Below are 24,141 nucleotides of genomic sequence, written 5' to 3'. Positions count from 1 at the left end.
GCATGTTAGCCATCCTTTCTTGATTGTTCAACAGGGCGTCAAAATCCGTTATATTCAGTAGTGTTAGTGCTGGTTATACCAGCACTAATAAAAAGGAAACATGGGAGGCAATCACACGTGCAGTGGACGCAGTGTCAGGAGAAGGACGCTCAGTAGCGGAGGTGAAAAAAAAATGGTTTGATCTTAAATCTGAAACCAAAAAGACATAGCTAAATTCCGACGGGAGACGCAACAGACTGGAGGAGGAACAGCAGACACCAAAAGACTGTCCGAGTTGGACCAACGCGTCGGGGCCATCATCGGGGAGACGGCACTCTCAGGTAGCCTATATGGGGAAAATCTTATACTGTAATTGTAATGTTATTTACTTTAATTGATTGTTGAATTTCCCCACCTCTTTAGGTGTACCATCGGCTGAGTGTTTGGATACAGACCTGGGCCCCGTGGCAACACTGTCACCCCCTCCCTGTGCGTCATCTGCACCAGATGAATCGGAAGGTTATTTATTTTCTGGAATAATAGCTTTATTTAAAAGTTGTAGTACCGGGGGAGTTTACCATAGTGTGTGTGGTATCGGAATACGTATTGGACTGAGGGTCGCAGCCATGGCTTGACTTATTAGCCTATTTATTCACAGATGAAGTCCCACAGAGCCAACCTGTGGAAGGACAGACGGAGCCGTCCTGCAGCCATACCACCTCCAACACACGTACTCGCGTCCCTTGCCTCTCCACGCCTGAATTCTGACGCCGTGTTGAACAATCAAGAAAGGATGGCTAACACGCTTGATAAAATTGCCTCAACCCTGATGACTATAGCCAACACACTTAAAGAAATCAACGAGAATGTAAAAAAAATAAACGTGTAAAAGCTGCCGTGCCTGCAGTCTGGCCCCATAAATAAATAAATAAATGAATAATGTATGTAATAAATAAAAAATATGACAGAATTATCATTGTAATATTGAATTTTATTGAACTGCACAAGAGAAGAAAAGACAACCATGCCAACATGTCGGCACTGAAATGTGCGTAAGAGTACTCCTGAGTGTTCGTAGGATTTGTTCTTACCTACGCATAAATCCAGGATAAGAAGAAAATCGTGAATGCCACAATCTTCGTAAAATATTCGTAAGTGGGACTTAAGAACAAATTTGTTCGTAAGAACGGTTCGTGAATGAGGCCCAATGTTCTTAAACTAGGTAAAGTGAATCAGATGATGTCAGAGGACGTTTTAAGGGTGAGTGGCTGCTGATCAACAGCTAGAGGCAGGCTTTAGTCGAACACCCGCTTTTGTTTCAACATAATAATCGCACCCAAAAAAGCAGCCCCTGTCAGCCACCGCGGCTGCTAATATATACTTTTAGTGGCTTTCCATTTTTGTTCACAAGGGATCCAACATCAACTACATGCTCATCTTATTTTAAGTTATTGCTTGTTCTAATCATTCTGATGCATGAAACAAATGCTAATGGAAATCCATCAATCAAATGTCTTTGTCACAAGTGCAATCACGGTGATATTTAAGTGCAGGTGGCCGCCACTAAAATTCATTAATGCTGCCGCCGCATTGTTGTAAGTGTCACAGGGGAGCTTGGCAGATCAGGGAGGGAACAGCAGTCCCCTCCTCCCACTAGAACTCTGGAACTGGATCCGGTGCTCCAGCTGACACGTACGTACATGTCTGCACTACAGCAGCACACCAGGGCCAACTGATGAGAACTCACACAGGATTTGTGTTTAAAGATGTCTTTAAAGATTAAAGTCTTTGATTTCAGAAAGCAAAGAAAAAGAAAAGAAAAGAAAAAAACACTCCACTGTGAAGTACCAGTGCTAAAACAATGACACTCTCTCCCCTCTCTCTCTCTCACACACACAGACACACTCATGAATATAGATATAATATATCCTCCCATCATATCCTATATCATCTAGTTTCTGATTGTCTGACAACGAAGCAAAAATGATGCTACTGGAATCATGTAAAAACAATTTAATTATTAAAAACCCCAAAAAAAACGTGTTTTTCGGCTGTCCATGAGTCTACCTGCTCTGAGATAATGATAGAATAATTTTGGTGCCAACACATGAAAAAAAACCCAGCCTTTCAGGATTCCAAACCTGGCAGCTCAAGGTCGTACAGTCCATCAAGCAGGCTGCCGTGGCAATCAAATACAGACATTTTTCACGCTTTCTTGAAAATCAAAAAATGACCCTTGCCAAAACCTCCTAAACCGAGCCCTTTATTTGCTGCCGGTCATGTTGGAGTAATTACAGAAAGATGTTTTTGCAACACAAAATGTGTGTGGAAGGAAAAGCGGAGGGAAAGTTGCTGGAACTGAGACAAACTATCGCTGGAAGACACAGCCAAAGGAAACTGGCAAATGACCGCGTAGAACCAGATCTTCCCATTCAGCCGACAGGAGATGTACTGATTCCACACCTTGATCAACGCCAGAAGGCTCATCTGTTGTCCAATGACGACGACACGCTGGAGAACTTTTGTACGAATGTTCTCTGCACAATGGCCCAACAGTCACATGTCACATCTGCATTTAAATTGGCTCCTTGCTAACAATACCTTCAATGTTCTCTTGTGTTAACAGGCACAAAAGCTGAGGAGAAAGATGAGGGCTGCCAGTCAGGCGGGAAGCATGTCAACATTTCTACCTCATTCGCGTCTCTCTTTGAGCCAGAATAAATGAACTCCTGCATTTGTTGCCTATTATTCGTTGCTGCTCCTGGAGAACACCGTTCCTGTCCACATCGTCGTCTGCTATTCACCCATATGGGGTCCTGCCTTTCTCGCAGCCTTCATGTGAAGGATGATGGTCTTCTTAGACTCTGGAGGTCACTTTTAAGACCGTTGTCTCATTTCCATTCTGGGTGCATCCCATCTGTTCAGTTAAAGTCAGGTGAATCTCTGATTAACAGCACAGACATCACGTTTCTGTGTTCTCGTGCAGTAGACACACTCGGAGCACATCTGAGCGACCTTTGCGACTGTTCTTTTCTTGACATTCTCGTTGCAGCCACTGGTAATCAACACATCTCCTCTTAATAAGGCCATAAACACTTTTGTGTCAGTTTACGCTCAGTCAGTCAGTGCACAAGAGTGCAGATAGACCTTCAGGGACAAATATGTTTGATGAACAATGTTGTTGTTTTTTTTTTTTTTATTTTGAAGCTGCTGCAACTCGAAAATACACATTTTATATGGTGCATTTCAATTCACAGGAGTAAACAGAGGACGGCAGAGGTGGTCGTAGAAAAAAGCATAACACAGAAGCCTTTCAGATGCACTGGTGTACTGTTGCATTATAAAAGGTTCATGGGGTCAAAGGTCACACAGTTCCTGTATGTAGGAAATCAACGACACTCCACTAAAAATGCCTGAGCACATCTGGCTAACACTTCTGGGAGCACCGGTTAAGTGGGTTTGCATTCACATATAAGTTTTTAATGGAATCTTTTCAAGGAAGTATAGATGTGAAGTGTAGAAAGAGCAATGAGACTGAAGAGATTTTCTTTCTCAAATTAATTCAGAAGAGCTTTATATCACCGCAAGATGGTGTGTGGTCAGAATGGATGGTCTGATGTAAGAGAGCCCTGGAGGCACCGTGTTATTTAGTGTAGACAGGACTATCCCGCTGTTGTGGCTTCAGTGGTCACAGCATCAGTGGTGGTTGATAAACGACGACAGACTGCAGGAATAAGTGAAAAGTTTCTGAAATTGAGATTTTGATGGACAATCAATGCTAAACCTCATCACTGTGAAGTGGAGACATTTTCCTATAAAAGGCATTTCATCAGGTAATGGCCAACACGGGTTGGAAATTGTCCATATTTAATTCATTTTGCCTGTCAGATTCCATATTTCTGTATGTCCGACTTTGAAGACTTTGAAGATTTTGGAGCTGATAAATAGATCTATTATTAAAAGTCAGACCAGGAAGACTCATTACGCTACCTCAGCTCTGCCTCTTGGCTTCTGTCCATCTACATATTTTCTCATTTGCCTTGATTTAACATTCACAAGGGAACTCCCCTCTGGTACCGACTACTTTCCATAAGGCTCGCTGCATGATGCCCATCACTAATCAGCAGGCTCTTCTTACTGCTGACGTTCCACCAGTTTCTTAAAGGTGTTTAACAGTGAAGCTCATGTTTTGTGCTGGGACTGTTCCGTTAACAGTACTCTGCGGTGTTTCTGGTCAGTTTTAAAATAAAGCAGATGTCCAAACAGCTTTTTTGTTTCTGCACTGCTGCTTGGACTGAAATGAAGCTTGGGTCCAATTCTTTCTGAACTTCACTGCACATAGAGACTCGTCAGTCTGATACTTGAGGGTAAAACTCCATGTGAAAATAGGGCCGTTATCAGTGGACATGATTATTACTGACAATCACAGGGTCTTCTGATCCACAGTGAGAAAAAGGGGGGAACCAATGGACATCTTTTTTAAAATTAAGAACTACACACTGAGAATTCTGAAATAGATCTGTTTCACTGACTGGTTGACATATCTTGTCAACTTCAAAAATGAAGCAGAGACAGGACATCTTTTCAACATTAAATCTAAGTGATCGTGCTGAAAATATGAGAAATTAGGTCCAAAATAGCACAGCCTGTGTTCCCTGTTATCTATCTCATCAAGAGAGCAATAAATAAAAGAATAGGATTTTGAAATCTTATTAGGTTGAATCATCATCTACTTTTGGAAGAGGCCATTGGCAGAGAGCTGATGGTGCGCTGGTCTGTGAGGGTTTATGGATATAAAGAGTAGGAGTATTTTGTTCAAAAAAGAGCCAATCTATGGATGATGAAAACATGCCTCAATGCAATCAGCGTTAAATCTAAGGCAGTCGGCTTTGATGCTAAGACTTCAGATATTTGGGTCTGAGAGGCTCGCATGTGTCCTCTCTTACCTCCTTCCATCTTTAATTTGCACATTCAGCTGAAGGTTGGGCTCCACATTTTGTACAGTCGTGTGTGTTTGGTGCTGATTGTTCTCGAAGGGATGTGAGTAATGAGGTTTCCACCTGTTTCACTGGGTCTTATTGAGGATTAATACATCTAAATACATGTATTATCACTGCGTACTCCTTTGATACATTCAGGCCGAAGAAAACCTAATTTAAAACTCCCCCCACACCTAGCTGTTTTAATCATACTTGCAGTTTTAACCTGCCTGTATCATTTGAGCAGATCCCTGTATCTCTGCTTTTCTTTCTTACAGTGCTTTAAAATTTGCAGCTCTGTGAGAACTGAGCTGAAGACCTCAGTTTCCTAAGCAATTTGGTTAGGGGCCAAGTTGAAATGGAGCGGCAGTCGCACATCAACACCTCATTCTCTTCGTCTCGTGTTGAGTCACGTCTTCGACAGTGGTAACGATCCCGGTTAACTTCCACTGTCAGCGACAAGTCTATCAAGGACTCAGCACCTATTTATTTGCAGCATATTAATGACAATCATCTAGGTCTTGGTTTGCCATTGGCCCTGAACATATCCGCCAGGTGGAGGGGAAAAACCGTCCTTTATGTTGCTCTCAGTGAAAATGAAAATAGCCATGAATCACTTGATTTATCCAACTGAAACACTCGGGACTCATTGCTATTGATGACCACTCAGTGTGCTTATGTGCAAAGACAAATAATTCCAAATTAATCTGCTCCACTGGGTTAGTAATGAGTCAGTTTATCTCCATTTTGTCGACTGAAGCATCTTTAAGAGGCAAAACTGCCATCTCAACAGCAGATGAGACTCTCTCTTGAAGGGTTATAGAAACATGAATATTTTCCAGCTGGTTTTGAAGGATTGTGCTCTGACTAACGTTAATCACCCACTGTGATGGTAGGGAATGGGAAACGATCTAAGTGTGAAAAATGTATTTACACCTTCTCTCGCTATCAGTCTCATCGCACCGCTAGCTTGGAGCAATGGAAATGCTAGCTCCCAAAGCAAGGCGGTGGTGAGAGCTGACAATAACAGCACCATCTCAAAGATGCCATCTACCTGTTTTGATGTTCTTCTCATCAGATAAGATATGGGTTCTCTTTACCATCTCACTTGGTCTCCATTTCTATCTAAATTCAGAACAGGTAGAATGTCATTGCTGGTTTTGCACAGGATAGTCATAACTAGGAGGTTCTTTGCTGTAAGTACGTCCTTTCTGAGCCTGCATGCATTTTCTCCAGGTTCTTCTGTTTCCTCCCACAATGCTGTATAAATGAAATTGCCCTTAGGTGAAAGTAGGTAAGTGTGTGTTCCCTAATGTATTCTTGCCTCCTGCTGGTTGACGACTGTGATACACTCCAGCACACATGGAGACTTTGAACAGGGAATGGGTGTCACTCCAGACAAAATGGTTGGAGTGATGGAAACTCCTGTGTATGCACCAATATAAACTACAATTGCAACCTGTCCATAAGGTTCTATTAAGAGTCTATACGTTGTAAATGTATGCATAGCTTTGTCATGTTTCACATCTTGGCAGTATCTCATATGTCTTGCTACTTGATGCAGAGTGTTTCTTCTGTGAGCATTTGCTCTGGTTCAGCTCCATCTGGAACACATGCAGTCCAATAAGGCGTGTGGTGCCACAGCTCTGTAAGCATGTACAGTATGTGGTGGATATGTCCGGCTGTCTAGGCGAATGGCCAGCGAAGAAGCCCAGAGTGAAGCCTCTGTGTTCCAAATTCAGTTCAGTTCTCAATTCAGTTTTGGTTCAAATTCAGTTAATTTCAGCCGACTGATATCATTTGTTTGAGGCGAGGATCATGATACGATCGGGGAGTGTTTCGGCTCAGAACCACTGCAGCAAATAGACAAATAAAGTTGTAGCTGAGACGCGAACAGTGAGGCAGTGGGAGTGAACGTTGTTGAACAGCTGCGGTGGTACAACGGCAGAATCACCAGGAGCGATGGAGGCAGCAATCAGCAACGGCCCACAAGACCCATCCAATGTAGCCCTCTGATGGTTTTCCATCACCTTACTCATCTTTGATGTTGACGACCACAGAGGAAACAGATGTTGGGATCCCCAGCTGATCCCGTCCTGCGTCACATCAGCCGGCAGTCTTTGTCAAGACAACCAAAACCGCTCTTTTTCCCCTGCCCTTTTGTCATTTCTGGCATATTGTCAATCAGAAAGCTCTTTTCAAAGTCCAAGACCACTTTAAAATAATTGGCCAACAAAGCCTGGATGGCAGGAGCCCAAGTGCAGAGCATGGTAATTTGGTCTCTTATGTATCATGTCATGGAATACTGACACTCAGCTGGTTGCCCACCATCCGTCTCTTCACCATCACAGCCGGGATGCACCCAACATGGACATGTCACGGATAGCCCAGTGACGTAAACAAACGTAAACAAAAGAAAGTAAAAATCAATCAACCAGTGCGGTTTTTGTTTACTTTAAACCACAGTTGGACTCATCTTTTTGCTTATCCTTGTAAGTTTTTGATTGTGTTTTGGCGTTCCAGAAGCTTTTCAGTTTTTAACTCTTAAAATAAAGCAAACACCAGAGCCTGAGCTGTCCATCAAACCGGGCACTCCTAGGATGAGGAATGTCCCTGCTTTGTCATGAATATTCGCTCGGTAGAAGCCCAGCTCAAACGTGTTGTGCATTTGTCGCCAAATCCTTGAAGACCTGCGACACACTCTTTGTTCCCGAACATATGATTTAGTTTGATTTAAAAAAAAGATCTAAATAACCTACATTGGAACTTATAGAATAAACAATAATACAAACAGCCAGAAATCACAGCAGCATTGCTACTACGCAAACTGGTATCATTATTGATCCCGTTGCTTTACCTTGGCACATCTGATCACGGCTGGGGTGTATTTGTCCTCCAGTATCTCATTTATATTTACTCACTTACCGACTTTTTATTTTAGGAGTCGGGTGAATTTACTGGCGCTCAGCAAGAGTGTTTCAATGGGAAGATTCTTCCCTTTTTTTCCCCGCATTTTTCATTTTTGACCATTAGGTTCAGAAGCAGAATTTGCAACCAGGGCAAAGCAATAAAAATCTCTAGAGAAGATGATTAACTACATCACTAAGTGCAAGAGAGGGAGATAGAGAGCCTGTGAGAGGAGTGTTGCTCTTGTGACCGGCGCATGTTACATTCTCTTCTAAAAATGTTGCTTTCTCTTCTCTATTAGCCTCTAATATTAGCTAATGAGAGCAGCCAATTCTGCTCTCACTCTGGAAAGTTAATGCACAGAGAAGTCTGCCAGCACATATTTTCTTAAATGTTATTCAGGCAGTAGCATCAGAGGGGTCAAAGGAGGACAACTAGAATCAGAAAAGACGTGCTTTGCGTGTCGCAGGGTCGTCGTGTTCTTCTGCAACAGTGAGTTTATCATCTTTGATTCTTCCTGCAGCCTTCTTTCTCATTGAAAGTATTATTACCAGTACTGGCACAAGCAGTGCACTGAAATGAGTCTAATATCACTAAATGTTTCATATCCAATATCAAACTTGCCTGTAACCACTGAAATATTAATATTTTTGCCATTTTACCAAACAAAAACCAGTGCCTGAGTTTTAGCCTGCAGGTTTGACTTAGAGGAGAGACAGGACAGAAACAAGAAAGAAGCCATTAATGTTTGTGAAACTGGACCCTGAAGAAGGTGAAGGCTTAATGTGAGCACATAGAGCTCACTGAAGCCAAACGGTTGCTGGATGCATCGCACGTCTGCATCACGCGAGAGATTAAAATGTCTTTCAGACCACAACGCCAGAGGTAGAGGGAGAAGAGGGACCAAAACACGTGGCAGAGATGTAAAATGAAAATCACCCTGTCAGTTTTACAGCTTTTCTAATGCCATCAGTAACAGTTTGAGACCTTAGAGTGGTGTAAACTCATTTATAAAGTCACCACCGGGAATCCAGTACAGGTACAATTCAGTCTTCTGATCACTTTTCACACTTCAACCAATGGAGCAGGAGCAGAAGAAAAGCTTCATCCCCAGGGTCACCAATGTTGAAGCTTCACCTTCGTGGACAGTTTGAAGGTGACATTTTGAAGGTAATTAAAAGTCCAGGATGATGTTAGAGTCACATGAAATGTTTATGGCTACTTTTGTGAAAATTGGTTTGAAATAGTGATGAGAAAATTAAATAACTGAGAAAAGCTGTATGTTCCCTGAATCTGAAATAATTGCAATTTCCGTCTGCATCTTTTCGTTGAAAAATCAGTCATGTTTGCCATAAATCCTGGAAGAAAAACAGGTGTAATTAACTTAATGTGATGAATCATCAGGCAAACAGTCAAACTGTCAGATGTTCCTCCTCAGAATATATTTCAGTTTAAGAATAACTGGATGAAGTATTTGGCTAAACTGAAGAATAAAAAGAGAAAAAAAAGCTTGCGAAGGATCGTGGCTTTTTGCTTGAAAGGCTGAGTGAAACGCTGAGTCATGGTCCACATGACGAACCTGACCTGCCACAGGACTTCAAACGTCCACATCATTTGTAAATGATGCTGTCGCTTCAATTTGATTCAAGCTAAAGACAAGAGGAGGAGGAGGAAGCACCATTAGAAACCAGAAGGTGTCCTGCTGCAGCAGGGAGGGGGAAACGCTGCCTCACCGGCAAAAGTGGGAAGTGCAGGGGTTGACTTAGGCTCATATTTATTTGTATGGTCTGGTATGGTATTTGCAATGGTTAAATGAATTGGTAGCACCGAGAAAAACCTGTCGTGTTTTTCCATTTTGACACATTTTCTTCCATTCCATTTTCTCTGTTCGAATGAGCCATCAGATTTTGTACTACACTTGATGTCAGTGGTCTGATCTTTAGCAGAAATGTACGTTCCACAGGTGAAGGGCTTTACACACAGTGAAACTTTCCCACATTGCAGAAAATGATTGATAACTTAGGGCTTGGCAGGCAATGTTCCCTGAAGGAAGCTCTAACTTTAAAACAATGTCTTTGACTTCTGATCATGGCTCGTAAAGAGATAAACATGATTAATGGCCTCTAGAAGAAACTCCACTGAGCTGACTCCACCTTAAATGATAAACATCTTCTGAGGCCGACATATGACTGTATATTTCATATAAAACTAAAGGGATTTTTGTCTTTTTGATGAGTCTGGAGCATTAAAAGAAGTCACTTGAGATAAGCACGAACAGCCGCCTTTCTTTGGCTGTAATAAAAATCTACTGTGTTTTCTTTTAATGAAAGTTGCTCATGAATTGCTCTTTCATCTCTGAGCTCCGTTCTCTTCAATCCTGCCGAGTTCATAAGCCAGAAGCAAAAGAAACCACGCAACATCTGGAGACAGAGCTGTCAGTCAGCTCCTGTGGCAGAGAACCATCTTGGCTTTCATCTGATCAGAACACACAGAAATGATTTTATATCCCAACATTTAACGCTCCCTTTGATTCCTGCACTCTGTGAACAATCCGGCGCTCTTTAGATCGGAATCCTTCAAATCAGAGCACACTTAATGAACATTAACACAAAGAAGTTTAGATTAGTTTAGCTAACCACTATTTTGTGACAGAGACATTACCAATGCATTGCAGAAAATGGATGGTTTATTGATTGATTGATTGTTTGATTTTAAATTTAAAAGCAATTGATCCATCTGTGGGTTTCATAAGCTACCATAACCACGTAGTTGGACTTCTTCTGAGTTTCTCAGCGTTTTTTGATTGTGCTTTTGCTCCGTAACCCCCCAATTCACTTTTTAGCTGTGATGTTGTAGCTGCGTCGGTCTACTTGTTGGCTAAAGCAAACCCACCACTTCTACCTGCTGAGAGCCAGAGACTGAACTGTCATTCAAACTCCTGTGATGATGAATGTCCCTTGATTGTAATTCTAATGAAAGTCATGGGGGACACTGGATCTAAACCTAACAATAATGGGTTAGTTTCAGGTGTCTCTAGCCCAGGATGCAGACTCCAAGGGTTAGAAAACATTTTTAATTGAGGCCAGATGGAACCGGTAGGTCAGAAATCCCGAGTGGATTGCAACCCTGAAGGATTGGGTTCTGATCTCCCTACTCTAGTCAATGGACTGTGAGAGAACACCAGCAAGACGTTCCCATGGGGAAATCAGAATCAGAATCAGAATCGCTCCATTAATCTGTGAGGTTTCTTATAAAGATTAGTTTATCGATTTTAAAGATTTTTTTTATTTTTAAGATTTTTATCTCACAGCGGAAAAACCCCAAACTTGTTCCTATAAATAAAAATCAGAGGGGGGGTGAGCATACCAAGTTTTTACTGCTTTTCTGCCATCAGATCTGAACAGAAAAGCGCGAACAAAAAGATGGAAACATCGTTGTCTGACAATACGCTGATCAAACCTGACACATCCAACAATGTTGCTGCTGCGACTAGATCTATCCTCCAGCACGTTTTAGCTTTATTTGCTGAAGTGCGAAAGCTCTTTACTACACACACCCTACTGCAGCTTTGTTCTGGTGTCGTTTCTACATTATTAAAATGCGCACGAGTCTCCAAATGTTCTTCACACATTTGCACTTATCTCGTTCTTTACCACTGACATCCATTTGTATAGCACATGGTCATACGTTCATGCACTTTACTAAGCCTTCAGTGAAATTTGTTCAATAATTCAAGTTAATTGGCTTTAATGGACATTTGACTTCTAACATCATGATGCGGTTTGCTTTTATATATACATAGAATGATTTGAGAGGAACTGAAGGCACGGCCTGTTGAACGCCGTCTGCCTCCCAGCTGAGTCCACAGATCAGGAAGCTTTTGGAACAGAATCCAACAAGAGCGTGAGGATAAACCATGTAAACACAGAATCTGACAGTTCGGAGCTAACCAACAAATAATTCACACATACCGTGTTCCTTCATTTTACCTTCACAAACTCTCAGGGCAAATGGTAACTTGATGATGCTTTTGAGTCATTTTAGAGGTCAAATTTTGATACAATATCAAAATTTCTCTCTGTACTTCTGTGCATCACATATGAGGAGAAGTAAGTATGTTTTAAAACATGGTATTCACACTCACACACACTGACCTGTAGATCTTGTATCGGGTTGAGAACCCATGCTGGAATCTCTCCCTGAACTCGGTGTACTCAGGACATCTGTGGAAAGGTCCCTTCTCTGACAGCAGCCAGTCCAGCTGCTGTCTGCTCTGCCTCGCGTTGAAGAGCGAAGAACTTGCCGTCAGCAAGGAAGTGGAGGAAGAGGGGGAAGATGAGGACGACAAAGAAGAAATGGAGCCGTGGAGAGGTTTCCCATCACCGCCCACCTGTTCTGCTGGGGCGGGCCACGCCAGACACAGCAACACCCATGGCATCCATAGAACCATCAAGGAGGAAACTGACCATCTACCAAGACAGGAGGAGCCGTGGAAGCACCTCTCTCTTCTCACTGGCCATTGAGTCGCCATGGTCCCGGTGGTGATGTACTAGGGCACCGAGGACCGGCATTTCTTCCGACAGTCACCTCCCACTGGCCTGGAGAACAAGAACACAGCCGCTTAGTGTCATTTCCAAGAGGAGCAGGTGAACAGCATTTACCTGTCTAAAGTATTCGAGTCACGGGTTAACAAGATGGCACCAAGGATGGCAGGGCTACTGCAAAGCTGCTCCAAAATCTGTATTTTCATAATCATAATGAAACCAGCAACATTGAGGAAATCAGACAGGCCTCATCTGTTGGTGGTTGACTGTAATTTCAGATCAAATTACATGCTCCAAATATCCATTCTAATTCATGCACCACCAGTCTTGGTTAAATTTCAATTTCTTTTGTGTAGAGGATAAATGAAGCCAGTTTCATTAGCAGATGGTGGTATAGCTAAATCCAGGCTGTGAAAAAGTAGAAGTTACAAACTGTAAAAAGAGAATGAAGCAATTTCTGGCAGTTTGGCAGTTAGTGCCTTTCTTCTAGTGCCGACAAAGACAAAACACTAAAATAATAATCAAGCTAAGGCGGTGCAGATACATCTGTCACAGAAGTTCAGCTGCTGTAAAGGTTTTTCACTAATGTGCTTCCATCTTCATCCTAATAGAGTCCAAGCAGGGAGGTGTATTAAAAGAGGGGAACCAAGAAACCCAGTCTGTGCTCATTATCGCACAAATCCGACCTGTCTGTTTTGGTGTCGTGGGTGTTTTGGAATTGCCAGAAACTCAGATGGCTTCCAGGTAATCCTCTTGTTAGCTAAGAGGAACGTTCACCTGCCGATTAAGCGTGAGAACCCCCACACCAGTGGGCCGCCGAGGCCCCCTGTCATGTCTCCATCGCACCTCTGCTCTGAAGTTACCGTATTTTCACGACTATAAGGCACACCTAAAACACTGAGATTTTATCAAAAATCGACGGTGCGCCTTATAATATGGTGCGCCTTGTGTGTGGACTGAGTTCTGAAATCTGCTGTGCGCCTTTGGTGGGTGCACTACGGTAAACGCTCTGCCAATCAATTAGCGGCACACCTACGCGTAAGGATCCCCTAAAATGGCGCCGGTCAAGCAAGACGCGTATGAATGAGGCTTACTTTAAACTGCAGGCCATCGAATATGCGGCTGAAAATGGCAATCGAGCAATCTTAGTGTTCTCGCTTTATGAGGAGGCGGCATCTCTCCATACGCGCAAGGACAACTGTTGCGCAGCGGCTGCCAGCGGATTACCAGGAGAGGGCGGCCATCTTCCGCACCTGCTGCCGCGACAAGATAACCGCGCCCAGCCACATCACCAACATGGGTGAGATCCCTCTGACTTTTGACATTCCTTTGACTCACAAAGTGGAGAAAAGGGGAGCAGCACGGTGGCGATACGCACAACGGGGCACGAGAAGTCATCGTTCACCGCGGTTCTCGGCTGCCACAGAAGCGGACAGAGCGCTGGATGACGGAAGGCGAACACTCCTTCACAAAGACTATGAGGCAGCGGCGGGCAAGTTATGCCACCATATGCGGGTGGATTGTAGACGCATGGGCTATGATACCGTCTTCCTGTATTGTAAGAGCTTTCACAAAATCAACGCTGAACCGGAACCGGTCGGTGAGTCCGATTCAGATGATTAAGAAAAGGAATTGGGGATGTTGGACATTGAAATAGTGCAGCTGTTTGATCCAGATACAGAAGATGAAAACTTTGATGGTTTTGTGGCGGAAGAATGAATATTTTGTTCAATAAATGTGTCGAAACTCACTGTTTTACTTCCGTTGTTATTTTTTACTGTATCTTTCAGCATGTGCCTAATAATATGGTGCGCCTTATGTATGTTTTAAATACAGAAATAGCACCCATAACTGAGACTGCGCCTTTTATTACAGTGCGCCTTATGGTCGTGAAAATACTCTGTGTTTCTAACAGAATTTCTTCTATAATTTAACCCTACAGAGGTCTAACACCATCATTTCTTTCATCAGACAAACTGCTAACTGTGCTTAAAATGAATCAGTTTAATGTAAACATTTAATCAAACAAAATGCACTTATTAGTTTGCACCTGTTTAATAGAGAACAACCAATGAGATCTATGTATAGAAAAGTGCAGTTTCAAGAACAAGACCAAGAATCTTCTACCTGACTGATAACCCAACTGCATTTGGATAATAATACTAATATTATTATTTGACAATAATACTAATGTGAATACTACTACTACTACTTATAACAACAATAATTGTAACAATAATACCACTAATAACAACAACAACAATAATAATATGTTAAATTGTAAGTGATTTTTATCAATAGCCTCATTAAAACTGGACTTGGAGACAATATAATGACAGAAGACTACAGCGCTCAGAAAGGTGATGTTCTCTCACTGTAAACCTTCTGATTGTTTGGAAAAAGATGGTTTAACATTTCTCCAAAAACTAGATTAGAAGTCATCAAACACTGTCTTACAGTTCATGGGTTTGAGAGCGTGAGCTCTCCGCATAACACCGGAGAGACACGGGAACCCGCGACACATTGATCTGCCACCGAGACCTCTTCTTGTAGCACCGAGGCTTTGTTTTGCACAGTGGGAATCTTCTGGGAAACATGTGCACGCTCACAGCAGATATGTAAAGCAGGAGATCCTTTAAGTGGATTGGGATGCTGGGGATTCTCTGTTTATCTAAGAAATAAATTAGATAATTATTTTCAGTGGATAAATGCAAGCCCAGACTGGAGTAATACCCTGGATAATGCCTTTTTAATTTCCAGTTGGTGCAGATAGATTCTTGTAGTTTAAATTGGCAGTTGGTGGTGTCATCTGTTGAGTGAGTACAACTCAAAGCAGGACTGAAACCTGACTAATGGACCACAATGCTGAAGATTCAGCTGGTGGAAGCATGACATTGTGTTTGTGTCCCTCTCCTCACGTTTATGTCAGGCATGTCTGTTCAGCTACACATAAAGGTGCTACTCTTCCTCCCCTGTATTTTTTCAAAAAACAGGAAACTGACAACGGAAAACTTAAGTACGGTCTGAATTTATGCTGAACCTAAACAGATGTGATGAAGTCATTTTACGACGCCCCCATTTGTCTTCTGAGACTCATGCTCTGATAATAAAATGCAAAAACAATGACACCGAGGCGATGTTGGGGAATTCTGAGGATCGCAGGATGAAATATAAAAATAAGGAAGCAGTCAGGTGGAATCGCCCATGTCATGCACTCAGTGCACTCAAATAACAGCTCAGGGACCAAAGGGGTGTCAAGGGAAGCAGCCAGTTGCATTTATTGGACTTATTTAATTTATTTATTTTGGCCATAGGAAGATGTAAATTGTAATACAGTTTTGCACAAATCATGTGACTAAAGGAGTGGGAAATGTGAAACGGGTGGTGGAATTGCTGAGACAAGAACAGGGAGATGCTGAAAACAGACACTCAAACAGCAAAAAAATGTCTCATTCCCAAATTGACTGTGATGCTTAAGCTTCCTATCAAGCCACAGAGTGGCCAATCATCGAGGCTGCCGTGAGAAATGTTTGGCCTCCTGACCTGTTGAAGTGATTCTGTGTTCCAAACTTAAAGGCAAAGAAGTAAGTGGGTGTAAGTTGGACATTTGTCCTGTCTTAGTCAGGCAGAATCACAGCTCTGGAGCTGCTCTCTGGAACAGCAAAACTACTGAGGAGGATCCATGTTTGTCCCTTGATAAGCTGGTTGTGGCTGTGGACCAGCCTAACCAGTAAGCTTTTAATGGAGGGGGAAATGGAAGCACCTGGAGCAAACCCAGAAAGAGAGAGAGAGAATACCAACTCAACACAGACAGGCTTGCTTATGGTGGAGATGAAACCCATGACCTGCCATGAAGCAATACTGCTAACTACTATCCTTAAGAAGAAGAAAGACCTACTTAGTCCTGTCTGTGATTATCAAGTGGAGAAAGTGTATGATGTATACGTTCATGCCATTAAGAAAATAGTCACGTTGCTCCTGCTAGCGCTCTGGATGTAAATATTTTAACAGGAACACTTTGAACCCTGCAGCGATGATCAAACACCCGCATTCCTCCCACCCAGCTCACCTTCACTTTCAGATGTGAGTCATAACAAAAAAAGCATAAAGAAAGTTTACAGCATTTCAAATGTGTGACTGGATTAATCAGTGGAGGACAATGCAGAGGCATGAAAGGACATCTGATTAAAGGCAGGAAAGAAGAGAACGTGTAATTGGCTTTCTCTCTGATACGCGACACCCAGCGGCTGAGCACTGTGCACGAAAACATGCATTCATATATTCAAATTCATACAAATTGCAGGATTTAGGAAGGAACACAGCCTGCAAGAATGTCAACATAATGCTGATAATGTCTGGAGACACTCTAATTACGGTGGGGCAATGGTGAGATCTGGCACTCTGGCAGATGCACAGCTGCGCTGAGGCTTGTGTTTGTTGGATCTGCATGAGTGTGCGTTAGTGTGTGCCCCGTGTGCATGCATGTGTGTAGGCCCGAGCTGCATCTTTGCTGAATTCCAGGCTCGAAAAACAGCCATATGGTGAATTAGAGCCGATCAATACCTCTGTTACCGTCTCCACCATCTCATAATGAAGACAACAACAGCCTGTCAGCGTGGCTCAGATCAAAGTGACATTAGAGCAGCCCAAAGAGCAACTTGCAGTAATCATATTCCCAATAATCTGGACATCTGCTCATTACCTCATTACTGAGAGCGGTTTGGTGAGCTCACACATATTAGGCCATGTTTTAAATTATGATAAGATTTATTTACTTTGTAAAACATACTGTTTCATACTATTACAAGTTATCAAAGAAAAGCTTTTCTGATGAGGGGAGGGGAGGGGAGAGGAGAGGAGAGGAGAGGAGAGGAGAGGAGAGGAGAGGAGAGGAGAGGAGAGGAGAGGAGAGGAGGACATGAACCAATAAAGTGAGAGAAAACTGTGATGGTGATCATGTTTTTGTTCCAATAGCTAGCTAGCCTGTTAGCAGGGGGACAGACGGACGGACAGATGGACGGATTGACTGACTGATTGATTGATTGATTGGTTGATTGATTGATTGATTGATTGATTGATTGATTGATTGATTGATTGATTGATTGATTGAGAGTTTAAATTTAAACATACACATGTGTATTAATTGCTGGCTGATTTTGCTGCTTTCAAATGGACCCTTGCAGACTCCACCGTGTCTCAGTGGGTTTTCTGTCTGCAGCTGGGTAAGGACAGAAAAATGACATCACACCCTGCAGCATTTGGAGTGTACCTGAGGGTTTATGTGGAAAACATACAACGCAAATGATTTAGGAGCCACTCGGAGGGGAAGTGCAGCATATAGAAGCTTTTACTGAGAGACAACCATCACCATTTTCCAAGTGCTTCATTTTAGACATTTATTGTTCATTTATGCTCTGTCAGTTTTGAATAGTTATTTACAGCCATCATTACATTCATTTTCTATTGACAATCTCCACACAGAAAGGCCCCACACAGAAACTGGGGATCCCACCCTCAACCTTCTTGCCGACAGGTGCTCGTGATAAGCGCTGCATCATTCTACTGAATAGTTATTGGATTTCTATTATCATTCTGTGAAGTCTTTCTTTTGTTGCTTCACAGTTCCTCTATAGTTGTGCGTTTAAATGCCCATTTACGGTACTCAGAATTTTAAGCCTTCTTCCTACCCACTATTGTAGTTGTTATTCCACATGCTAAAGCTTACGTATTCAGTTCTACCTTTATGCTCACAATAGATGGCTGACTCACAGGCTTAACAAGCTCAGAGCAGAACCATTCTAATAAAATTCTTTCCATATGCAACAGTGGGTGGATAATTAAATGAACTGAAAGCCCCTGGTGGCCCATCAAACATTGCAGCTCTGAGCACATATAGGCCAGAATGATCATTCCCACTATTACATGGACAATAGGACTTTGACACAACTAACAATTAAATAGCTCCACCACAGTGTCACTGGGATGGTGGTTGGATGAACACACATCCCACTAGAGGAGCGACGCAGCTCCACAAATGTAACTGTATTTTGAAGCCAACTCATCCATTAATGAGCCCATGCTTTTTTATGTGGACAGCAGTTGTAGTGCAGTTTGTCAAAGAGAATAATGAATTACCACATTGTTACAAGTCTTTTATTCTAAGATCATTTTCTCTTTGCAGGGCAGAAAGATTTTCTATCACATGGCATTTTAAAAGTTGAAATTTATTGATTTTTGAAGCTACGTTTGCAATATACTTCAAAATCGCCTGAACCGATACTGTCAATTGAGAATTATCCATATCATTTGCTGCAGCAGCACTTTAACTCAAAGTCTCATTAACCAACAGCCAGTCATTTACTGTCTTTAAAGATGCACCTGCAGCAGCCAGGAAGCCCATAAGGATCTGAATAATCCTTTCAACCAGTTATTTTTTTTTTTTCATCAGCAGCAGTGTGCAACCACAACTGATAGCATGCAATTATTTTGACTGTTGTAAAAGTTGTCCAGTGAGAAGTCACAGCCACCCTTATGTCTTTGAAGGTTCATCTGGGTCATGATCATTCTGGTTGTTGAATCATACCGTGAATTACCAGGATTACCATGACCTGGGTGACTGAGAACCTTCACAGACATATTGCCTCCGAACTGATGAAGCCTCTTGGGTGAAACATGAAACGTCTTCAAGAAACTCAAACAATCCAGTTGCTCTGATGCACCTACCGGAATCCGTATGTTTGCTAACAGACTCAGCAGGCGAACACTCCCTAATGTTGACTATGCTTATATAGAAAACAAGGATCAAGTATTGGAAGCAAACATTTATAAGAATGGGGGGATTTGTTCTGTCTGAAGTTAATAGCCATTTAGCCAGTAAATTGGTATTAAAGGTATTAAAGTAATTAAAGAGTTTTAACGATTTCAAAAATACTGCTTTATTAACAAATGGTTTATAGATTTGAACAATTATTACAAGAGTCTTTTTACAAGAGAGTGTGTGAATGGGCGAATGTGCTGACCACAAAAATCCATTTACCATTTACTGTTTATCACTCAACAGAATTAAGGACGCATCGAACCACATGTGTTTCAGAACGTTTAGAACATCTTGCAAATCATATTTATATAATCACATATTTTTTCTGGTGGTTTGTGATCTTTCAGTGTGTTTCTTTTTAGGTTACCGCGATGACAGGTGGGAAACGGGTTTTTTAAATGACTTCAGGATCATAAGAGCATGAGAAGATCTGTTTTTAAATGACCCTGGCTTCATGGCATTTAGTCACATTTATGTTGAAAAGGACGATGCAAAACCTTTTAAGGCCATTTCGCAATGTAAGTAATGGCCGCCCAGTAGCCATTCGTCTTCAGTAAGTGGCGTTCGGGCAGGTGGAGAGCCACGGGCTGTCTGGCAGCCATGCAAGCAAGTCTGTTTGCTCTAAAACTGTCAGCTTTATGCTCATTCAGCACTCACTGACTCAGCTGCACATTGGCCAGAATTCAGAGAGAACCTCCTTTACTCGACCTGTAATATGGCTGATGAGAAAGGTTAATAAGATATCAGCATTTAGTTGCTGTTAGGGGCTAAAGTCTGAATGTGGCTCAGGAAAGCAAGATAGCGCGGGACCTGAGAAGTGATAATTGCTGCTGCCTACTGTTGCAACAGAGGGCATAGCAGTGAGACAGGCGCAATTCGGCCGACACGTGAACAATGTGGATAGATGCTACACACATGTCTAATGCACGTGTTCCTACGTAAAGTGCCAGCCTCCAGCAGAAGCCAGGCAAGCTGTTATGAGTAAATAAACAGACAATAATGAAAGCATGCAGCCGTCACATTTATGCACACGACTGCTGCTGAACCTTTGCGGTGGGCTTTTATCACTCTGGAGAGGAAAATCTGTTCCCTCTTTTCCAGGCTTTGTTTTTCAGGCTATGGTAACACAGCTCCACATGACTCGTTAGCACCTTCCTCACCTTTCTCCAACCATCTACCGCTGTCTTCATCTTTTACAGTTACTTGTCCTTGTCTTTTTCACAACACAATTCAAATTATCTCATTTTTAGCAGTGGCAATGATGTGATTAATAATGTTCCCCATATATCACTAGGCCTTTCTTATTTTCCACATATCTTCATCGACTGAAAAAAGAAAACAACCTTTGAAGATTTGACTGTTTGAGACCATTTCCCCTCTTGAAGCTGAAGGAATTCTCCGGCATCTCTGTCACTCAGACACTTCCAGTCTCCCTAAAGCTCTTCAAAGTCCAATTCCAGGCAAGTGTCAGTAGCCATTTTGTATTCTCACACCAAAGTTCTATCGGTAAGTCAGAGCGGGTCTCCCAATGCTTCCATGGTATGTGCGCATGCAGAGAAACACCTCAGCTCTCCTTCTCAGTGTTTCCGAGATCAAACGGTTTTTGAGTTCAGCCAGGAGCTGACATCGTCTTCCTGAACACGCGGGGCCGGTCCGGTCAACACTGGTAAACATCACATTTTCCTGTCATCCCTTTGGGGTGGTTGTAAAGAGTTCTTATTTCCTCTGCCCTGGTTTCACACGATTAGACAATACCATATTTCTCCTGCTTCCCCTTCTTTAATCATCAGATGAACATTGCAATAGTTCACACACACCAACAGTTGAACATCTGCTGCACAATCCAGAGCTCCAGAAAGTTCCTCATCCTCTGGACCACAATAAGAATGGAATCACATCCCATGGGAACTATGCAGCTTCATTATTCACTGTTCTGGTGCCAGGAGGAAACCCCTATGGGGAGGTAGGAGAGTGAAATATTGTCTATCTAAGCATGCAGTTTAAGAAAGAATGGGGTGCCATCAAGAGGCTGTGTGGGCTGTGCGCCCTTTAAAACATGTGGGCCCCGTCACTCACAGTGCGCCGCATCTCAATTACCCTGACAATCAATTTAATGGGGCGAAGAAGTTATAACCGGGTTGACACCAAAATGCGCTCCTCATTGTAGCGCGATTGCTACTGTCAATGGTGTGTAATCAAGGCCAATTGCAAGGCCACTGTCTCATCTCCCCAGCAGCCAGCCGGCGTTGACATGTGTCACCAGCACTTCATCCCGAGCTTCTCCGCATCACTGCAATCAGCCCGTTTTTCTCTGATTGAAATAAATGACAACGTTGGACGGGGCTGCAAAGGAAATAATCTGCGGAATTCTCTCTGGGGCCCACCTAGTTCCACTTGAACCCTATTAAAAACAAATTGAATCCGTTCGGCAGCGGGTGGTAGAATTTCAATATCTGAGCATTTTGGTGAATCAATAAATGAAACAACTCTCCGCCTTGTGCAGAGTGGGTTAATTTGCGTTTGCTTCATCAGAGTTGCCCTCTGGGACAGAGGCACCCCCCCCCCCCATTACTGTAGTATCTATTAAGAAAGCCAGTTGGCCCGCAGCGAAAGAAAAGGCGTGATTGAAGACTCTGTTCTCCCACAATCAGCAGCAGCAGCAACGTGCCTCCATTTCCTGGAGCACGTTTGTTGCTCAGCATAGGACTGCAAAGAATTTTGGAACATCCGTCATCTGTTACTGGTGGATTTGAGAAGAGCGAGCAGATCTCCCTCTGTATCACAGATGGATCCCTAATGATTCCTTAACCAACCATTTGGATTGTGTTGGCCGTCATCGGTAAATTCAGAAGAGGCCTTGTGAAATTGCCACGGTGTGCCACAGCGAGCACTGTCTATCCTGCATGTTCGATTGGTCATAAATTAGTAGAAAAATGCTCTCTGAATGCATATGTCGAAATCAGCTACTTTCAAAAAGAAAAAAAATGTGATTAAGGATAATTTAGAGTAATTATGGCCATTAGCAACTGGGGGGGGGTATTAGGTCATTGTTAATGATGTCAGCTATGATGGTTGTGTAATTTAACAGCCCCAACAGATGACTCGCCGTCCTCACTCTCTTCAAGCCTGACTGGCGACCCACTTTATTATTGGCGCTCGCAGACAAATAATTTTTGCTTGGCTCTGGTTAATATGGCGCGCCGTCACTCTGCTCTTTCCACCTTGAGGAAAATCTACGGCGAGGCATTTAGCAGCATTGCTCCGCTCCTGAGGTGGGATTTGATTAGCACCGATGCTCCTTGTCCTGGACCTCAAAGGAGCCTTCAGTTAATGTTGCGAACGAGCGCAGTGCCTATGCACTCACCGGATGTGCATCTATCTATCTATCTATCTATCTATCTATCTATCTATCTATCTATCTATCTATCTATCTATCTATCTATCTATCTATCTATCTATCGTCCGCCCGCCCGCCCGTCCGTCCGTCCGTCTGTCTGTTAAAAGGGAGTTTTTCCTGCCACTGCTGCTTATTTTGGGATAAGACTGTGGGTTTCTGTAAAGCCCCTGCAGACCCATCCATTGGGAATTATGCTGAACGCGTCCATGGTAATAAAGTCACTGTTACCCGTCCTGATCAAAAGCTCTACTCGTTTGTCATCCGTGAACTCAGCACTTCCGCAGGTGACGGCATGAGTGTGTTGGTGCTGGTTGACTCAAGGTTTGATGTTTCTTTTAGTAGCCAGGACACAATGAAACATGTTTGAACTTGGTTTAAAAGTTGAAACAGATCTATTTTCATTTTTTTTTAAATCACTCCCCCTCAGCACGTGTAACCACAGCACCAATGTGGTTCAGCAAAAATAATCCCTGCTCTGAGCCCACACATCCCAGCTGACTTGGGAATGAAGGAACCTGAATGTTAGCTTGAGATAACCGTAGTGTTGCTGAATATTTATGTTATTATGTCTAATTATAATTATAATGATTAGACATAATTATAATAATAATAATTGTTTTTACTATTATTATTAATAATTGTTTTTACTATTATTATTATTATTATTACAAGGATCAGTAATTTGGCAGGAAGGACTTAAATGCATTTCCAAATGACTTTTAAATGATGTTTAAAATGTTTGGATTTGGTTAGATTTAGCGCCACATAGACAGAGTTGTCTGCGTGTATGGTTTTTTTGGTATTGTTTTTATCTGCCTCCACCAGCTTAAATTAGAAACAAGCCAAACATAAAACATCCTAAACACAGGTTTCATTTCACTAGTGACACATTAAGATCCACTGAACTGTTTGCTAAACTACCCAGCGCGCATAAAACTGTCAGGTATTTAACGCAAATCAAGTGTGAAGGTTAGACATATATTTCATGCCACTCGCTGAAAAACAGCTGTCATAAGTCCCTCCAGTGTCTATGTGATTTCTATTCCATCATTTTCAGTTCAGGAACAACACGCTGCCATCACTGTCTGGTGGAGGTATTTAATGTGATGACACCCGGGAGACAGAATTATAACCGTGCTGTTCAGGGCTGATAATAAAGGGAGCCAGTCTCTTCTGTTGTTTGGTAAGAAATGGACAAAAGCCATCGTCTATCTTCTGGCTGTAGGCTTGAGTGACAAAATGATGTCCATCGGAGCTCAGTGGGTCAGTATTATGATTTTCATTGCATGTTTTAACATGTGCTGTGGGGTCCTCGTGGTTAAATCTCAACCTTTATTGCTTGAACCTTTGTTCAAACTTGTTTGAATTATACGAGTACACAGCAGCAAGTTTTCTTGATGTTGGATGATGATGATGGAAATGTGAAGAATTGGTAAAATGCACACAGCTTTATCTGGTCATTTGTACACACAACAAACAGGATAACATATACTAATACCCTATAAGACAGCAGCCACT

General features: G+C 42.4%; 1 protein-coding gene across 1 annotated transcript in view; it reads right to left on the bottom strand.

Moving 5' to 3' along the window:
• brinp2 (bone morphogenetic protein/retinoic acid inducible neural-specific 2) overlaps positions 1–24,141 on the bottom strand; it is a 125,311-nt gene that overhangs the window by 53,940 nt on the left and 47,230 nt on the right. Inside the window, exon 2 of the mRNA XM_057056563.1 lies at positions 12,020–12,463. Within this exon, the coding sequence (XP_056912543.1) occupies positions 12,020–12,396 (377 nt within the window). The 5' untranslated portion in view covers positions 12,397–12,463. The remainder of the gene's footprint in view (positions 1–12,019; positions 12,464–24,141) is intronic.

The sequence above is a fragment of the Takifugu flavidus genome, chromosome 15 (genome assembly GCF_003711565.1).
Source record: "Takifugu flavidus isolate HTHZ2018 chromosome 15, ASM371156v2, whole genome shotgun sequence".
NCBI lineage: Eukaryota > Metazoa > Chordata > Actinopteri > Tetraodontiformes > Tetraodontidae > Takifugu > Takifugu flavidus.
The sequence above is the reverse complement of the archived record's forward strand: the minus strand, read 5'-3'. Positions and strand labels throughout refer to the sequence as shown.